The 16,696-nt window shown below is 33.7% G+C and overlaps 1 protein-coding gene across 4 annotated transcripts in view; it reads left to right on the forward strand.

Moving 5' to 3' along the window:
• Positions 1 to 16,696, forward strand: part of N4BP2 (NEDD4 binding protein 2) — a 55,909-nt gene that overhangs the window by 3,266 nt on the left and 35,947 nt on the right. For 3 of the 4 annotated variants that reach the window (XM_061419950.1, XM_061419951.1, XM_061419954.1), the window contains exons 3-6: positions 2,312 to 3,452; positions 6,652 to 6,776; positions 9,332 to 9,420; positions 12,860 to 12,936. In XM_061419950.1, coding sequence (XP_061275934.1) covers positions 2,312 to 3,452; positions 6,652 to 6,776; positions 9,332 to 9,420; positions 12,860 to 12,936 — 1,432 coding nt within the window. Of the gene's footprint in view, positions 1 to 818; positions 912 to 2,311; positions 3,453 to 6,651; positions 6,777 to 9,331; positions 9,421 to 12,859; positions 12,937 to 16,696 lie in introns of all 4 variants that reach the window. The other variant, XM_061419952.1, reaches the window with a different exon arrangement.

A 16,696-nucleotide genomic window follows, 5' to 3' on the forward strand; every position in this document is an offset into this window, starting at 1 on the left:
GAGGTGTGGCATATGGTTACCAGGGGTGAAAGCGGGGGATGGATAAATTCGGAGACTGAGATTGACATATACACACTACTACATATAAAGTAGATAACTAATAAAGACCTACTGTATAGCACAGGGAACTCTTCTCAATACTCTAATGACCTGTATTGGAAAAGAATTAAAATACAGAGTGGATATATGTATATATATAACTGATGCACTTTGCTGTACAGCAAAAACTATAACCCAACATTGTAAATCAACTATACTATACTCCAATAAAAATTAATTAAAAAATAAATTTACCTTATAAAATAAATGTGCCAATTGTAATGACACTAGCACTGTATAAGGGTTTCATTACAGCCTTATCAACATTGAGTGGTATTCTTTTAAGATTTTAGGAATAAGATTTTACCTTTTCTTTAATGGTTTTTTTTTTTTTTAGATAAAGAGAAATGTTAACATTTTTATATATGATTGTTTATTAGTTCTTGTATTGTGTGAATTGTTCGTGTGTTTTTCATTGTTTTATACCATTGTTTTAATTTTTCTCAACACTGTAAAAACTTCTGTGTTTTATGTATATAGTTTGATCTTTTACTTCTTTTTACATATACTGTTTTTCATTATATACACATTAATTTTTTTGGTTGATCTTTTGTGATTTTTCTATCATGTAGTTTTTTCTTAGAAATTCTTCTTATATTTGCTCCTCCCGCCCCGCCTTTTTTTTCCCCCCCTTTTTTCCATGTTTATTGCTATAGTCTTCTAACTGGTCTCTCTGCCAGGCTTGCCCCCTCCAATCCCTCTTTGTTTTTCTTCTTAAGGGAACACTAATTGGGTGCTTACTAGGTGCCAGTCCTTGTGCACAGCCCTTTTTCATGGATTATCTCATTTAATCCTCACAACAACCCTATGAGGTAGGTACTTTTGTTATCCACACATTGCAAATGAGAAAATCAAGGCTTAGGAAAGTTAACTAACTTGTTCAAAGTGTTCATGCCAGCAAGTAGGGATTTAAATGTCATTCTGATTCCTGACCAGAGCTTTTACCTACTGTGCTGTGCTGTTTCCACATTTATCTTCCTTAAGTTAATACACAAAAATAATATGAAAAAGCCTCAGATTTCAGATGCTTAACAATTCTAATTTCTCTATATTTATGTTGTAATGGAGGGAGCTCAGCATTGGAGTCGACACACCAGTCCTGACTTTGTCACTTATTATCTGTGTGACGTGGGCTAAGTTAATATACTTTCTAAACTTCATTTTCTTCATCTCTGTGCTGGGAATACTATAGCTTGTAGTATAATTTGAAGATTCAGTGAGACAACAAAACATCTAGCCCAAATGCTATGACAGGTAGTTTCCCTTCAAGTTCCCTTGGAAAATAAAATTAGTATTTCTTACCATGAAATAGAGGACCCTTCCAATTTTACTTGATTTCCCTTTCCAGTTTTATCTCCTTCTCTTATCTGCCATATTACTGTGTACTCGCATTCCAACAAACTCAATAGCTTAAACATGCTGTGTGTTTTTAGGACTGGGTTTGCCTTTCCATTCTGTATTGACAGGTTTCTTTTTGATCTTCCAACTCCCAGTTTACATATCACCTCATATGAAATCTTTCCTTACTTTCCTATAAGGCTGCTTAGGCATTTGTATATTATTAAGAATGTGCAGTATTTAATCTATATTATACTATAATTGTCTTCTAACATCTTCAGTTGCTTCCATTAGACTGCGAAAATCCTTCGAGTGTAGTAAAAACTATTATCTTGTTCATCCTTGTACAAAGTATGTCTGATATGTAGTACATGCTCATGCACATTTTTTGTGTTAAGTGAAATTCATAGTATGGACCATATAAGCAAATTAGATTTATTAGAATACTTATTAATAAATAAAATATTTCATACTTAAAACAGCATGTAGTAGGTAAGTATTTGTTGATTAGATCAACTGGTTTTAGTATCTTTATAAACAATCCCAAAGTATACAGTTCCAGATATTTTTCTTTTACTCAATAAATTCATCAGAGAATATCTACTTGATGGCAGTTTATTGGCCTAGTTTATTACTGTTTGTCTGAAAGTAACAACATTGCATGTCTCCATTATTCAAATCTTTCACTATACAGAATTATATATTAGTAAAATGTTAAGTTAAAAATGACTTGAATATTTATAAATTTCTTGACATTTCATTCAATGTAAAGTCAGTATAATTTTATGTGAATTTTAATTAAATCATGTTTTACTGTTTTCAATCCATATAGGTATATTTTATTGTTGTTATTGTTGTTCTTATTGTTGTACAGTTGAAAATGCCATGGATTGTCTATTAGAATTATCAGCCACTGATGCTAAGATAGAAGAATCGTCTTCAACAAACTTCGTTGCTTCTGAGAAACAAGTAAATGCAGTGAAATGTGAAATAATGGAAAAATGTCCTCCAAAAGAAGAGAGTGAAGATTCAAAAATGGATTCATTTTTGGACATGCAGCTAACTGAAGATTTAGATTCTTTAATACAAAATGCTTTTGAGAAATTGAACTCTTCTCCTGATAACCAAGCATACTCATTTTTGCCTTTGCAAGATGTTAATAATTTTAGTGACCCGAGTTCATTTGTAAGTTCAGATTCAAGTAATATGACTCCCATTCTTTCTACCCAAAATATGGATTTGAACAATGAAAATTTAGAGCTTTCTGTCTCTGCATTAAGTTCAAATTCCTTAACTTCACATTCAGTTTCAAATGGGTCCAAAAGTTTTACAAAAGATAACACAGTGGCATTGGAAGATTCTCTTCTCAGTAGTTCTTTAAATGCAGATAATGACACTTTGATGGATGGCAGCAACCAAATTCAGAAAGAGCTTTCGGAATCTGAGTGTGTTAAGACTCAGTTCTCTCAAGCCCCTGTAGATTTGGATGCTAATGAGCTTCAGGCTCCTCTAAACCTTGCTGTCCAAAATCCAGGGATTGGTTTAATAGGTACAGGTGGAGATCAGAAGTCCACGTCTGTCCCTGATGTTTTTGTACCTTCTGAAGAATTCAGTTTCCAGCCACACAAACATACTGAGCTGCCACCAAAGGGGAAGGATGTGAATTACTGCCCAGTACTAACCCCTCTCCCTCTACTGCTGCCTCCTCCCCCACCTCCACCAATGTGGAATCCAATGATTCCTGCTTTTGACCTCTTTCAAGCAAACCATGGCTTTGTGGCTCCTGTTGTAACCACAGCTGCGCACTGGAGGCCTGTCAATTATGCGTTTCCACCCCCAGTGATTTCTCATGCTTCCCCCACAAAGGTGTGGAGAAGCAAAGAGGGAGCGAGTGCTTACCAGGTACAAGAAGCTCCAGTTTCTCAGGCTGTAAGAAAGAAGACATCATCTTATGTTGGACTAGTTCTCGTTCTTCTCAGAGGCCTTCCAGGATCAGGAAAATCTTTTCTGGCAAGGTATGAGGTTTAATTGAGTTTAAAAAATGAGTGTAATGTGTGAACTTGAATATTTATAATAGCTTGACTATGTGAGATGTTTTTACTTCATAGAGATGTTTACTAATTTTTTCTAACTTTGTAGCTAATAGCACTGTTTTCTCCAGAAGTTTTTATTGAATTTTTTTGTCTTAGAATATCATTTTGAGAGACAGAATAGAAGAAAAAAATTAAAGGTGGTTTCAAGATTGTGAGCTTGTAAAATCAAAAGAAATAAGTTTGTGTGGAAGAGAACTAATTTGAGTGGGAGAAAGATAAATTCAGCTTTGATTATATAGATAAAGGGCCATAATTGATTTTGAATTCAAGAAAGTCTTAACAAGAATTCTGCTGGTAGTTGGAAATTTGGAATTGTAGCATGTTGTTAAATAAGGTTTAGAAATGTATAATATGAAGGAAGAGAACATAGGATGAACCATTGGTAATCAGAGAACTTCAAATTTTCAGTGATTTTTTTTTTTTTCCTTGCAAAATGTGGTACCCTCAGTACCACATATATCTCATATATCCCATCTGTGTGCTTTTTGTAGTTAAGATACGTTGTGGATGTCTTAGTCTCAGAGACCAGAGTCAGGGATAGAGGCAACTTCGTTATACTTTCAGTGATACTTGTTAAAGGGTGTTGTTTTCAAAGTTCTTTCAATCCTCTTCTTTAAATTCCAGAATATTTACATCTAATTTATTTTTTTTTGCCAATTTTTCCCTTTTCCTTCTAAGTTTTATCTATTTTCTCTCATGGTTTGCTGTTCTCAGCTGAGTCTTTTCTATTTTATCCTAGGTGTATCTAGTCTTTGGGAACACTCATGTATACCTTGATAAGCTCATTTTCGGTTGTTTTTTTAATGTCCTTTCTTAGTCTGGATTTATCTTCCAATAAATTTCCACATATTCTACTCATATATTTATAAATATATTCTTCTATAGACATAGGCTTTCTCTTTGATTTAATGACCACAAGAATAGGAAATAATATTATAGATACTACAGTCAGTTATGATACTTCATTTTGTGAAAGATTGAAACAAAAGAGGGTACCTTAAAAGGTAATAGAGCTGTGACACAGGTTTGAAGAAGTAGGTTTCAGAGTCCTCAGAGCCAGAAGCAGCTACGGTTAGAGATTAGGAAGAGAAAGAAATGCTTGTCACAAAGTTGGAGCTTGCTAAAATTTGAATGAAAAGAGAGAAGTAACTGGGAAGTGCAGAGATAGGTAGCTGAATTTTCTCAGAGAGAGTGGTCCACAGTGTTAAGCTGTTGTGTCCAAGGAAAATTAAAGATGAAAAAAGACTTTCAGAGTTATTGGAAAGAAGGCTACGAATGGCTATCTTGAAAAATACTTTTGTTGCCCTGGAAAGGTGGAAGACCTTAAGACCTTAAAAAAGCATTTATACTAAAGCAGTTAAGGAGAGAAGTTGGGTAACAGTTGAAAAGGGATCTTTAAAGTGTGGTTAAAAATTTAAAAGATAGCTGAGATAGATGTGAAGTGTCAGAGGGGAAAGCTTAGAGGTAAAAGAGAAGATAAATGAAGGAGTCTCAGAAAGTGAGATCAAGTGAGCATTCACTACAATGTAAGCTTCATGAATATAATTTACTGATGGATGCTCAGGGATTAAAACAGCACCTCTTTCTCTTAAAGTGAGAGTGAAAGTAGCTCAGTCATGTCCAACTCTGTGACCCCATAGATTATAGAGTCCATGGAATTCTCCAGGCCAGAATACTGCAGTGGGTAGCCTTTCCCTTCTCCAGGGGATCTTCCCCACCCAGGAATCAAACAGGGGTCTCCTGCATTGCAGGCGGTTTCTTTACCAACTGAGCTATCAGGGAATCCTATTTTTGCTTAATAGATACTAATAAAAATCAAATTCAAAAGATATATTTCAATATGAGAAAAGAATCTTTAAGAGTGGATATATATATATATATATGCATAACTGACTCACTTTGTTGTACACCTGAAACTAATACAACATTGTAAGTAAATTATACTCCAATACAATAAAATTAATAAAATAAAATAGGTTTTTATTGGCATATAGCTGTTTTACAATTTTGTGTTAGTTTCTTCTGTACAGCAAAGTGGTCATCAGTTGCACATATACATATATGTCAAGAGGGTAGCACTGTTATGTCTCTGTGGATTCTCTTTGCTTATTTTTTACATGTATCTCAGTTATATAGAAGATAAATTCCAGAGTCAAGAAAGAGAGATGGGGTACTTTCCTGATGGTCCAGTAGTTAAGACTTCACGCTTTGGATTCTGTCTCTGGTTGGTAAGCTAAGATCCTGCAAGCTAATGTGGCCAAAAGAAAGAGAGGAGTCAGAAAACCCCTATAAAACTATCTTATCTTTGTATTATTTATTAAAATTTTTTTAAATTAAATGTATTTTTGGCTGCATTGGGTCTTCACTGCTGTGCGCTGGCTTTCTCTAGTTGCAGTGCACGGGGGCCACTCTCTAATTGTGGTGCATGGGCTCCTCATTGCAGTGACTTCTTATTGCAGAGCATGGGCCCTAGGGCCTTGGGACTTCGGTAGTTGTGGCACATGGGCTTAGTTGCCCTGCAGCACATGGAATCTTCCTGGACCAGACCAAGGACTGAACCCAAGTCCCCTGCATTGACAGGTGGATTCTTAACCACTGGACCACCAGAGAAGTCCTTAACTTTGTATAATTGAGCTGATTAAATGAATAGTCTAAGAGTTTCCTCTACTTTTAAAGTAGAATTAAATATCAAGGTACTTGCCTACCTGGAAGTGACCTTCAGCATAGAGCGGGTAAGGTAGATCTGTGTGTATCAAGTGGCCAGATGAGGGAGATGCATGTGATTGATAAGAATTTTGAAGCATTGTTAGTTACTGGTTTTCTTGATATTTAAAATTGTGTTAACCTTCATACCTTTATAGTAAGGACAAAGGACTTCATAATATATTTTAAAAGTTTCCGAAATAATAATTTACGTAAAGCAAAGTAGACTTGCCTCGGTTTTCTTGGGAGTCAGACTTCTGCTTAGAGATTTTCAATGTGATTTGTTTGAGAAATAAAGTATCTTTATTCTTTTAAATAATGATACTTGAATTTTTAATTTGGATTATGACCTTGCAAAAATCAGGAGAGAGAATTTAGAAGAATAATTAATGAAAATAATTACGTTTATCATTCACAGGACTTTGCAAGAGGATAATCCAAGTGGAGTTATTCTTAGTACTGATGATTATTTTTACATAAATGGACAATACCAGTTTGATGTAAGATACTTAGGAGAAGCACATGAATGGAACCAGAATCGTGGTAAGGATAGACGTCAAGTGATGGGTAATATTAAGAGCAATATAAAGGAAAAAATCCGCCAGGTGTTTTTATTTTGAGTGACATACAACTTTTAAGTTGTAATTAACTTTCTTTTTTTTTTTTTTTTGCGGGTCTGTAATTAACTTTCATTCTAAATTATAACTATATAATATAGATAAAATTATAACTATAGCAATTCTTATTACATAATAAGTGGAGGAGGTAGTCTCGTAGATCTGTGATGAGGATTAAATGAGTTAATTTTTGTAAAATAGCTTAGAACATTGCCTGAAATGTTTAAGTTTTATTTAGTCAATGGAGATCTTGTCAGAAGTAAGTCAGATTTTCTACATTGGTCTGGAAGTAGCTCAAGATGGTTACAGTTGTCTGGCATGCTCTGGTTCCAGTTTCCTAAAATAGAATTTGCATTGTTAACCATTAGTCTTCCCTGCTGCTGCTGTTGCTAAGTCGTTTCAGTCGTGTCCGACTTTGTGCGACGCCCACAGACGGCAGCCCACCAGGCTCCCCCATTCCTGGGATTCTCTAGGCAAGAATACTGGAGTGGGTCGCCATTTCCTTCTCCAATGCATGAAAGTGAAAAGTCAAAGTGAAGTCACTCAGTCGTGTCCGACTCTTATAGACCCCATGGACTGCAGCCTTCCAGGCTCCTCCGTCCATGGGATTTTCCAGGCAAGCGTACTGGAGTGGGGTGCCATTGCCTTCTCCACCAGTCTTCCCTAGATTGGCCTAATTTTTGTAGAGGATTGTGTGAGAGTGGAAAATGACTTCCCTCAAACTAAACCTGCAGGAAGGTTATTGGTAAAACCTCAATTTTCTTATTAGTGCAACTATTCACTGAAGATGATTTTATCATGAAATGTTTAGTTATGAATAGTTTGAATTTTATATGGGAAATTCTTGTTAAGACATATAGACAGTATTTTACTTAGCCTTTCTTTTGTGATACATGCACTTTGAAGGCTATTCTTGAGTTTGTCATCTTTAGACATGGTTAAATTTTTCTATATTCTTTCTTGAACTAAATATTAAAGTAAAAATCAGGAATATGAAAATACCAACACAAAAATAAAAAACAGTCTGATGTGATCAAGTGCAGTCTTGGATTTGCCAGTTACCAGCTGTGTGCTCTTAAGCAAGTTATTTGTAGTCTCCAGGATCCTGTGTCCTCATCTGTAAAAGAGTTTAATAGTACTAATCCCCTAGATTTCTTATAAAGGTTAAATGAGAATGAAGAGTGCTTATCAGTAGTTCAACTTGCCTTTCTGTAACAACAACTGCAGCAATAATAATTTGAAATTAATTGGCAGAACTTTTTAAAAAAGCTTTATTGAGTGAGATAAGAGTCAGATAGTTTTAAACATATTCCTTGTTGTACAACCATCACCACAATCAAATTTAGAACATTTTTATCACTTCAGAAAGACCACATACCCATTAGCAGTCCCTCCTCATTTCTCCTTAACTCTCTCCCAACCCCAGGCAACCACTACTTCACTTTCTATAGGTTTATCTATTCTGACATTTTATCCAAGTAGACTCATATAATATGTGGTCTTTTGTGAATGGTTTTTTTTTCACTTAGCATAATGTTTTCAAGGTTCATCTGTGTTGTAGAAAGTATCAGTAATTTATTCTTTTTTATGGCTGAATAATATTCCATTATGTGGATATGCCACATTTCATTTATCCATTCATTAGTTGATGGATATTTGTATTGTTTTCATTTTTTGGCTATTATGAATAATGTTGCTATGAACATACCTGTCTATGTTTTACCTTTCTAGGAACTGTCAAGCTATTTTCCAAAGCAAGAGCACCATTTTACATTCTCAGTAGCAGTATATGAGAGTTCCAACTTTTCTTCATCTTTACTAACACTTGTCTTTTTTTTTTTTTTTTAATTAAAAAACTTTTTTTAATCTGATCTTTTGGACTATGGCTGTCCTAATGATGGGTGTTAAGTGGTATCTCATTGTGGTTTTGATTTGCATTTCCCTGATCGCTTTTTGTCTGTTTATTGGCTACTTGTTTATCTCCTTTGGAGAGCTTTCTATTTAGATCTTTTGCCATTTTTAAATTGGATTATTGTCTTTTTATTGGTTTTAATGAAAACTTCCCCCCTATTTATGCTGTCTATACATTTAATATACACATCAAATTTAGACCAGTTTTTATTTAATTTCTGATTATAATTTTAGTATTTAGGATTTATTATTCAGCATTTTCCTGTACTTTAGTTTTTCATATACTCAAAATAGTATTTAGAAGTAGTGGTGGTTTAGTTGCTAAGTCGTGTCTGACTCTTGTGACCCTGTGGACTGTGGCCCGTCAGGCTCCTCTGTCCATGGGATTTTCCAGGCAAGAATACTGGAGTGGGTTGCCATTTCCTTCTTCAGCGTATTTAGAAGTAGAATTGTGAGTAAAATTAGCACATATCTATGATTTTCAAATTATGAAATTTCAAATCTAATCAATAAGATTAGATTTTTTAAAACATAGTTATTAAAAGTGATTTCTCATTTTCTGTTTTTCAGCAAAAGAAGCATTTGAGAAGAAGGTGTCTCCTGTAATAATAGATAATACAAACCTACAGGCATGGGAAATGAAACCATATGTTGCTTTGGTTTGTACCATAAATTGTCATAAGTCTTTAATAATGGGTTTGGAATTTTGGGGGGATACTAATACTTAAGTGAATTCAAGCAAACAGTCCTGACTTTTTAGTAAGTTAGCATTCATTCATTTACTAAAAAGCTGACTTGGGCACTCTTCTTTCATGGCACCCTGGCTTATTTCTGTTATAGCACTAAGTACATTGTTTTTATCAGTAGGTCATGAGTTGACAAATTTTTGTCTAGAAAACACCAGATAGTCAATATTTTAGGTTTTACAGGCCGCAGTCTGTTGCATATTCTTTTTAAACAATCCTTTAAACATAAAAAAATATATATATATATATATATTTATATTTATATATCCTTAGTTCCTAATCTGTTCAAATATTGGCTGATGGGCTGAATTTGGCTTTAAGCCATCTATTTTTCTTGAGGGTAGGGCTGTTGTTTTATTCATCATTGAATCTACAAAGTATAGCACTGGCATATACTAAATATATATTTGTTGAGTAAATTGATGAGTGAAGCTTTTGTGAGTATGTGTATTATTTGTTTTATTCTCCCAAGATTAGCACATGTCTGGCACATTGAAGCTCAGCTTGTTTCTTTAGTTAATGAATGTTATACTTGCTATTCTGTATTTTTAACACATCCAGCTTATACCCCCTTTACTGTGCCTAGTGTGTTTGTACTGTTTTGAAGGTGTGATTCTTTACTTTGCTAAAGAAAATTATGTTTCCTTTGAAAGCAAGTGAGATTTTACTTCTGTGCAGCGTGGTAGAGGAAACAGACTTCTTTGAGGCTGAAATTCAGTTTGCTTTCTGGCCTTAGGAGTTCCTAATTTCTAGACTAATATATTTACCACAGGGACGTGCTTTCCCCTTAACTTTACTTGACTCCTCTGTAGGTTTTTCTTAGCTTCCTGCTGTCATCTTAGAAAATTTTTTAACACTTTATTTTCCTATGTAGTAAATAAATAAGCCCCCAAATTGTATGTTTCTGATTTTCATTTAGGCTTCAGCCTTCTATAATGTTATCTTTTCCCTTATTTATTATATAACAATTAAAAATGTAAATCCTTTTTTCCAATACTGATTCCTTGACTCTTTTCAACTCTACTTAGAAATATAAAGGACTCCTGTTTATCTTAGATGCCAAATGCTTTTGTCTTCATAAAGAAGTAGATGCAGGAATTACTGTAGAGGAGAGGATCACCTTTTGCTTCTTTTGTTATTAAGATAATGAAAGTGTAGAAGAGTGGGATAGATTGGAGATAATAGTCTATTACTGTCTTGACTGTCATTCACAAAAGTAGCTAAAATAGTAAGTTAGGGATAAATAGGGAGCAGTCAAGTAGCTTAGTTTCTACTGGCTAAACATAAATATGTGTGTGTGTGTATGTGCACACACACACATAAAATATATGGCAAAGTAGTATTTTCCCTTGTGGACTATCATATAGGTTGACCTAAGTCAGAATCCTCTTAAGTAATATAATTTATTGTTAAGATTTGTCCATTGATAATGGGAGTTGAAAAAGTCTTTAAATGCTTAGTCTCTTTTCCTCTGTGTGTATGTGTGCATTTAAAATTAATTTGATTCTAAGAGCTAAATATACCCCTTTAGGTAATTAGAGACCTGGACTATTGCCAGCCATTGAATAAGTTATAGAAATTTGGTGCTGAGGTGAGGAGATGGAAGTGAGCAGGCTCATTACAGGGTATTATGTCACTACTACCTTGGTGTCTGGGTTGATCTTTGAACTTTTCTGTCAGAATGACAGAAAATAGCAATGACCACTATTGACATCTTGTCATAAAACTGAGGGGATCAATAGTGGGAGGTGAGGTCAGAGATGTAATGGTGGTTAGGGAGATGGCAGGGCAGACTTATGTAAGGGCTTATGCCTAGGTCTCTGTGAGGACTTAGGATTTTACCTTGAGTGACATGGAAGATACATTAGTCTGCTCAGGTTGCCATAAAGATTACCATAGACTAGATAGCTTAAACAAGAGGAATTTTATTTTCTCACAGTTTTGGAAACTAGATGTCCCAGATCAAGGTCCAGGAGGATCAAGTTCTGTTGAGAGTTCTCTTCTTGCTGTGTTCTCACATGGTAGAGAGAACAAGTTCTCTGGTGTCTCTTCTTACAGGGACACTAGTGCCCTAAACTTTTGACTTCATTTAACCCTAATTACTTCCATAAAGGTCCTGTCTCCAAACGCAGTCACATGGTGGAATGGGAGTTTCCACATAAAAGATTTGAGAGAATAAATTCATTAGTTCATAACAGGGTTTTGAGCAGAGTAGTGACATGATCTGACTGTTAAAAGAATCACTGTAGGGCAGTGTTGAGAATAGACTTGGGAGTGGGGGAGAATGGAAGCAGGAAGGAGACTTGTTAAAGGGCTTTCGTGGTAGTTAAAGAGATGACATGGTTCAGACCAACATGGGAGCAGTGAAGGTCATGGTGAGTAGAGATTAAATTCTGGATATATTTTTAAAGTAGAGCCAGTTGAATTTCTTATTGGATTGATACGGATGTGAAAGAGAGGCATTAAGTATGGCATCAAGTTGGGTTTTGGCCTGTGTAACTGAAGATTGACATCAGTTGAGATGGAAAAAGTTCAGGTAGAATAGTTTCTCTCTCTTTTTTTATTTGGCATTGCTGTGCCAAAATACTAGAGTTTTGAAAAATAGTTTCTCAGTAGCTGTCATTGGGAATTCCATGATTCCCTGGCAGACCAGTAGTTAGGACTTTATGCTTTCACTGCCGAGGGTGCCTGTTTAATCCCTGGTTGGGAAACTAAGATTCCCTCAAGCTGTGCAGTGTGGCCAAAAAAAAAAAAAAGAATGCGTTGTCATTTAAAATAGTTTTAAAATTATAAAAGTCATGTATGTATTCTGATAGGTATTCAAGCCATAAAAAAGAAAGCCTAAAGTCCTATTCCCTTGAGGTAGATACTTTTCATAGTATTTTTGAGACTCCTTCCAGAAGTTTTCTATACATATGCAGATTATCTTTTTTTATTCTAGTGAAAATTCTGTATCTTACTTTCTTAACAATTTACATTAAGAACATTTTCTCATTAACAGAGGATTTTAAAAGCCATTGTATGTATTTTCATTGTATGATTATATCCTCCTTTATTTAGCCAGTTCCATATTAATAGACACTGTGTTGTGTGTATTCTTTTGCTATTACAAATAATGATGAACTAGATATTCTGCTGTGTATATAATTTTGCACTCTGACATAAGTTTTTATCAGCATAAATTTCTAGAAGTTTGTTGTTGGATCAGAGAGACTTCATCTTGCCTGGTAACACACTCATCAAGATAGATAATCTTTTATATTCTTTCAGTTTTAACATGCTGTGAATTTGGGGAAAATTTAATTTCATGGAAGTAATTATTTAAAAATGCATTTGTCTTTTTTGTATGTAGTCTCAAAAACATAAATATAAAGTCCTTTTCCGGGAACCGGATACATGGTGGAAATTCAAACCGAAGGAACTTGCAAGGTAAAACTTGGAGCTTATATAAAATGTTTTAGTTTTGTGAGAGTGAGAAAAAGTCCATCTAGATTATTTTCCTCTTGTAAATAATGAATAAAACAAAATGGATTAGATTGTGGCTTTGCCACTTAAAAATTGACAAAATTTTTATTGCCTGTAGGTTCTCTTTTTCAGTTTATGAAGAATTTGTATCTTTTTATTCTGAAATTGAGTTATTAAACAGAAAAATTCCAGTTGTGTTATATAGCCAGTACTTTGTTATTTATTAAAAATATAATGTCAATATCTGAAACTAGAAGAGACTAGGGTTTGGCAAACCTGAACTATGTGCCATTGGAAGGAGCAAATTGTGGTAGCTGCCTGGTGACTTACCGTGCTGGAGGGAAGGGAGAACATGTAAACAGAAAAGGTAGCAAATGTTAGCTGTTTGGGTTTTTCACTACTCACTCTGCTTTCCCCCACAAGATTATACTTTTTTCTTTAATTGTTTAATTTGGATGAAAATGTTACTCAGGACATGGACAGTGTATTTTGTTTTGTGCTTTGTATTCCCATAGAGATAGCCCTAAATTAATTTTGGTCAGGATATTTTCTTCTTCGTAATTTGAACTGATTTCAGTATTAACTGAAGGACAGCTTGTCTTCAGGATATTTACAACATTGTGCAACCATCACCACTATCTAATTAATGAATGTTTTCATCACCTCAAAAAGAAACCCTGTACCTGCTATTGCTAGTCACTCCCAGTTCCACTTTACCCCTTGGCAATCACTAATCTGCTTTTCTGTCTCTGTTAATTTGCCTGTTCTGAACATTTCATGTAAGTGGAATCATGTGTGAACTTTTGTGTCTGGCAGCTTCACTTAATATAATGTTTTCAAGGTTCACCCATGTTGTAGCATGAATCAGTATTTTATTCCTTTTTATTATCCTCTTGATACGTTACTAGATTTGGTTTTCTAATATTTTGTTTAGGATTTTTGCATCGGCATGAATGAGTGAGATTGACTTACAGTTTTTATTCTTTGCCCTGTCTTGCCTGGTTTTGGTATGATGGTTTTAGGTTCATAGAGTTAGTTGGGAAGTATTTTCTTTTTTTCTCTTTTCTGAGTTTATGTAAGTTTGAATGTTTGATAGGATTTACTTACGAAACTATCTGTATTGTGTGTTTTCTTTGTAAGAAGTTTCAATTGGAATTTGTCCATTATACCAAAGTTTTCAAATTTATTGACTTTTTATTAAGATGGTTGATATTCTCTTCAAGTTTAAATCTCTGCTACCTCTATACTTAGTTCCCCTTTTTAATCCTAATATGTTTACATGTATTTTCTTTTTTTCTTGTTTATTCTCACTAGAGATCAGATTTTTTATTAGCATTTTCAAATAAACATCTCTGCTTTGTTGAGCTTTCTATTATACGTTTGTTTTATGTTTAATTCTTTTCTGCTTCTCTTTTATTCTAGTTTCTTTGCTTTAAAAAAAAAACTATTTTGCTTTGTTTATTGTTATTTTTGTAAGGCTTGAACTGAAAGTTCAGGTTATTTTCTAGTATGAGCATTTAATGCTGTAAATTTCCTTACGTACCATGCTAGCTGCTCCTAGAATTTTACTGTGTAATATCTTCTTTTAATCATTTATTTTCTAGTTTGCATTACTGTTACTTTTATTCTTTAACCTTTGGGTTATTTAGAACTATATTTTGAATTTTTGAGTAGATGGATATAAAATTTATCTTCTCAAAAAATTGATTTTCAACTTTACTTCAGTAGATAAGATTATGTGGTTTGTATCAAACTAATTCTCTGATATTTTTAAAGATGTGTTTTACTAGTTCATTATCAGTTTGTTATAATGTTCATATTTGCTTGATAAGAATGTATGATGGTTATAGTGTATTACTATATCATTAAATCATGCTTATTCATTTGCTCACATTATATATAACTTTTTTGAAAATTTTGCTTAATGAGTTAATCTTTAAGAGAGGGATGAGAAAAATCTACTGTGAGAGGTGTGTTGAAATCTTCCTCTACCACTATTATGTTGATTATAATAGTCTTTCCCTATAATTCTATTTTTTGTTTTAAATATACTAAGGATATTTTTTGAAGTCCATATAGTCTTAAGATCTTTGCATCACTCTAATGGAAGCTTTTATCTTTGTCCACTGGTTTTCTTTTATTAGTATTAATTTTTGTTATAAAATCTAATTGTCTAATATAAATAGAAATATACCAACTTTTTTTAGTTAGTATTTGAGTGTTACTAATTTTTCTATACTTTTCCTTTCAACCTTTCAATATCTTTGTGTTTAGGTGTATCTCTTATGACCAGTATGGCTGGGTTTTAAAAAATTCACTCTGTCTTTAGCTTTTAACTGATATTTTAGTTTTTTTACAGTTATTTTGGTTATTCATATAATTGGTCTTGTTTCTTACTGCCTCATTCTGTGTACTTTTTATTTATCTCACATTTTTTGTGATTGTTTTTTCCTATCACAGAAAATTAAATATTTGATTTTTTCCTCCTATCTTGCCTTACTTCGGATTTTTAAAAATTGAATGCAGATTTGCTTGCTCATTTTTTCCTTCTCTACTAGTTTGGAGATTACATATACTATTTTAAGTCTTTCAGTGGTTACATTAAAAGTTTTATCGTGCAGACTTTTAAGTTAAACCATTTTCTTAGCCTTCCTCTTCCCACATACAAGAACTTTCAAACATATTAACTCTGATAATTAACCTCCCTTCCAGCTTACAGGCTCTGACTGTCTAGAATGTACAGGTAGTATTTGTTTTCACTCATTTAGTTATTGCTTTGTGCTTAATTTTTCTTTCATCATAGGCCTTTCATCTGAGAATTTTCTTCTGCCTGACATTCATCTTTTAGAATTTTCTTTACAATTTAGGCATGCTTTATGTCAAACTTTTTTTTTTTTAATCTGGAAGTTCTTTTATTGTGCTCATTCTTATAAGCTTTTGCTGAGTGTATATATTCTAGATTTACAGTTTCTGTTATTGATAACATTTAACTGTCTTCTGGATTCCATTACTATTATTGTCAAGTATAATTCTAATGGTTGTTTTCTTTGTAGATAATTCATTTATCAAATTTCTAGTTGCTTGTAATATGATTTCTATCTTTGGTGAATGACAATTTCAGTATTATGTTTCTAGTTGTGGATTTCTTATTTATCTTGCTTGGGATTTGTTGAACTTGTGAGATTAGGAGATTGTCTTTCATCAGTTCTGGAAAATTCTTAAACCATTTTTCTTTAAATTGTTTCTGTCCCACGTACTCTCTCTTCTCTTTCTGGGACTTGGATAGATACATACTAGACCTTTTGGTCTGTCCTCTATGTCTATGTCTCTTAACCTCTCTTTCATATTTTCTATCTCTTTGCTTCTTTGTGATCTGAAACCAGACAAGATGGAGGTATGTAAATATGAAAGCCAGATTTGCCCAGCTGGCAAATGCTGATACTAGCCCCAGGATCCAGACACTAAATACTTGGATCCAACCTGAGACAGGAGAGTTGCAATTGAGATGTTTTCGTTAAGATAAAACCCTTAAAGAACTAAAGCATACCATCTTGCCTCTTGGCAGATGCAACTCCTGTTGCTGTATGAATGAAAGCACTTTCAGTTTCAGGCCTAAGGATTCCCATATATTAGATTCAGCTAAGTATACGAGCTTATAAACAAAAACAAAGAAATAAACTACAATGAGTGAAAGCACAAATATAGCAGATTTCATATTTGGACA

The sequence above is a fragment of the Bos javanicus genome, chromosome 6 (genome assembly GCF_032452875.1).
Source record: "Bos javanicus breed banteng chromosome 6, ARS-OSU_banteng_1.0, whole genome shotgun sequence".
NCBI lineage: Eukaryota > Metazoa > Chordata > Mammalia > Artiodactyla > Bovidae > Bos > Bos javanicus.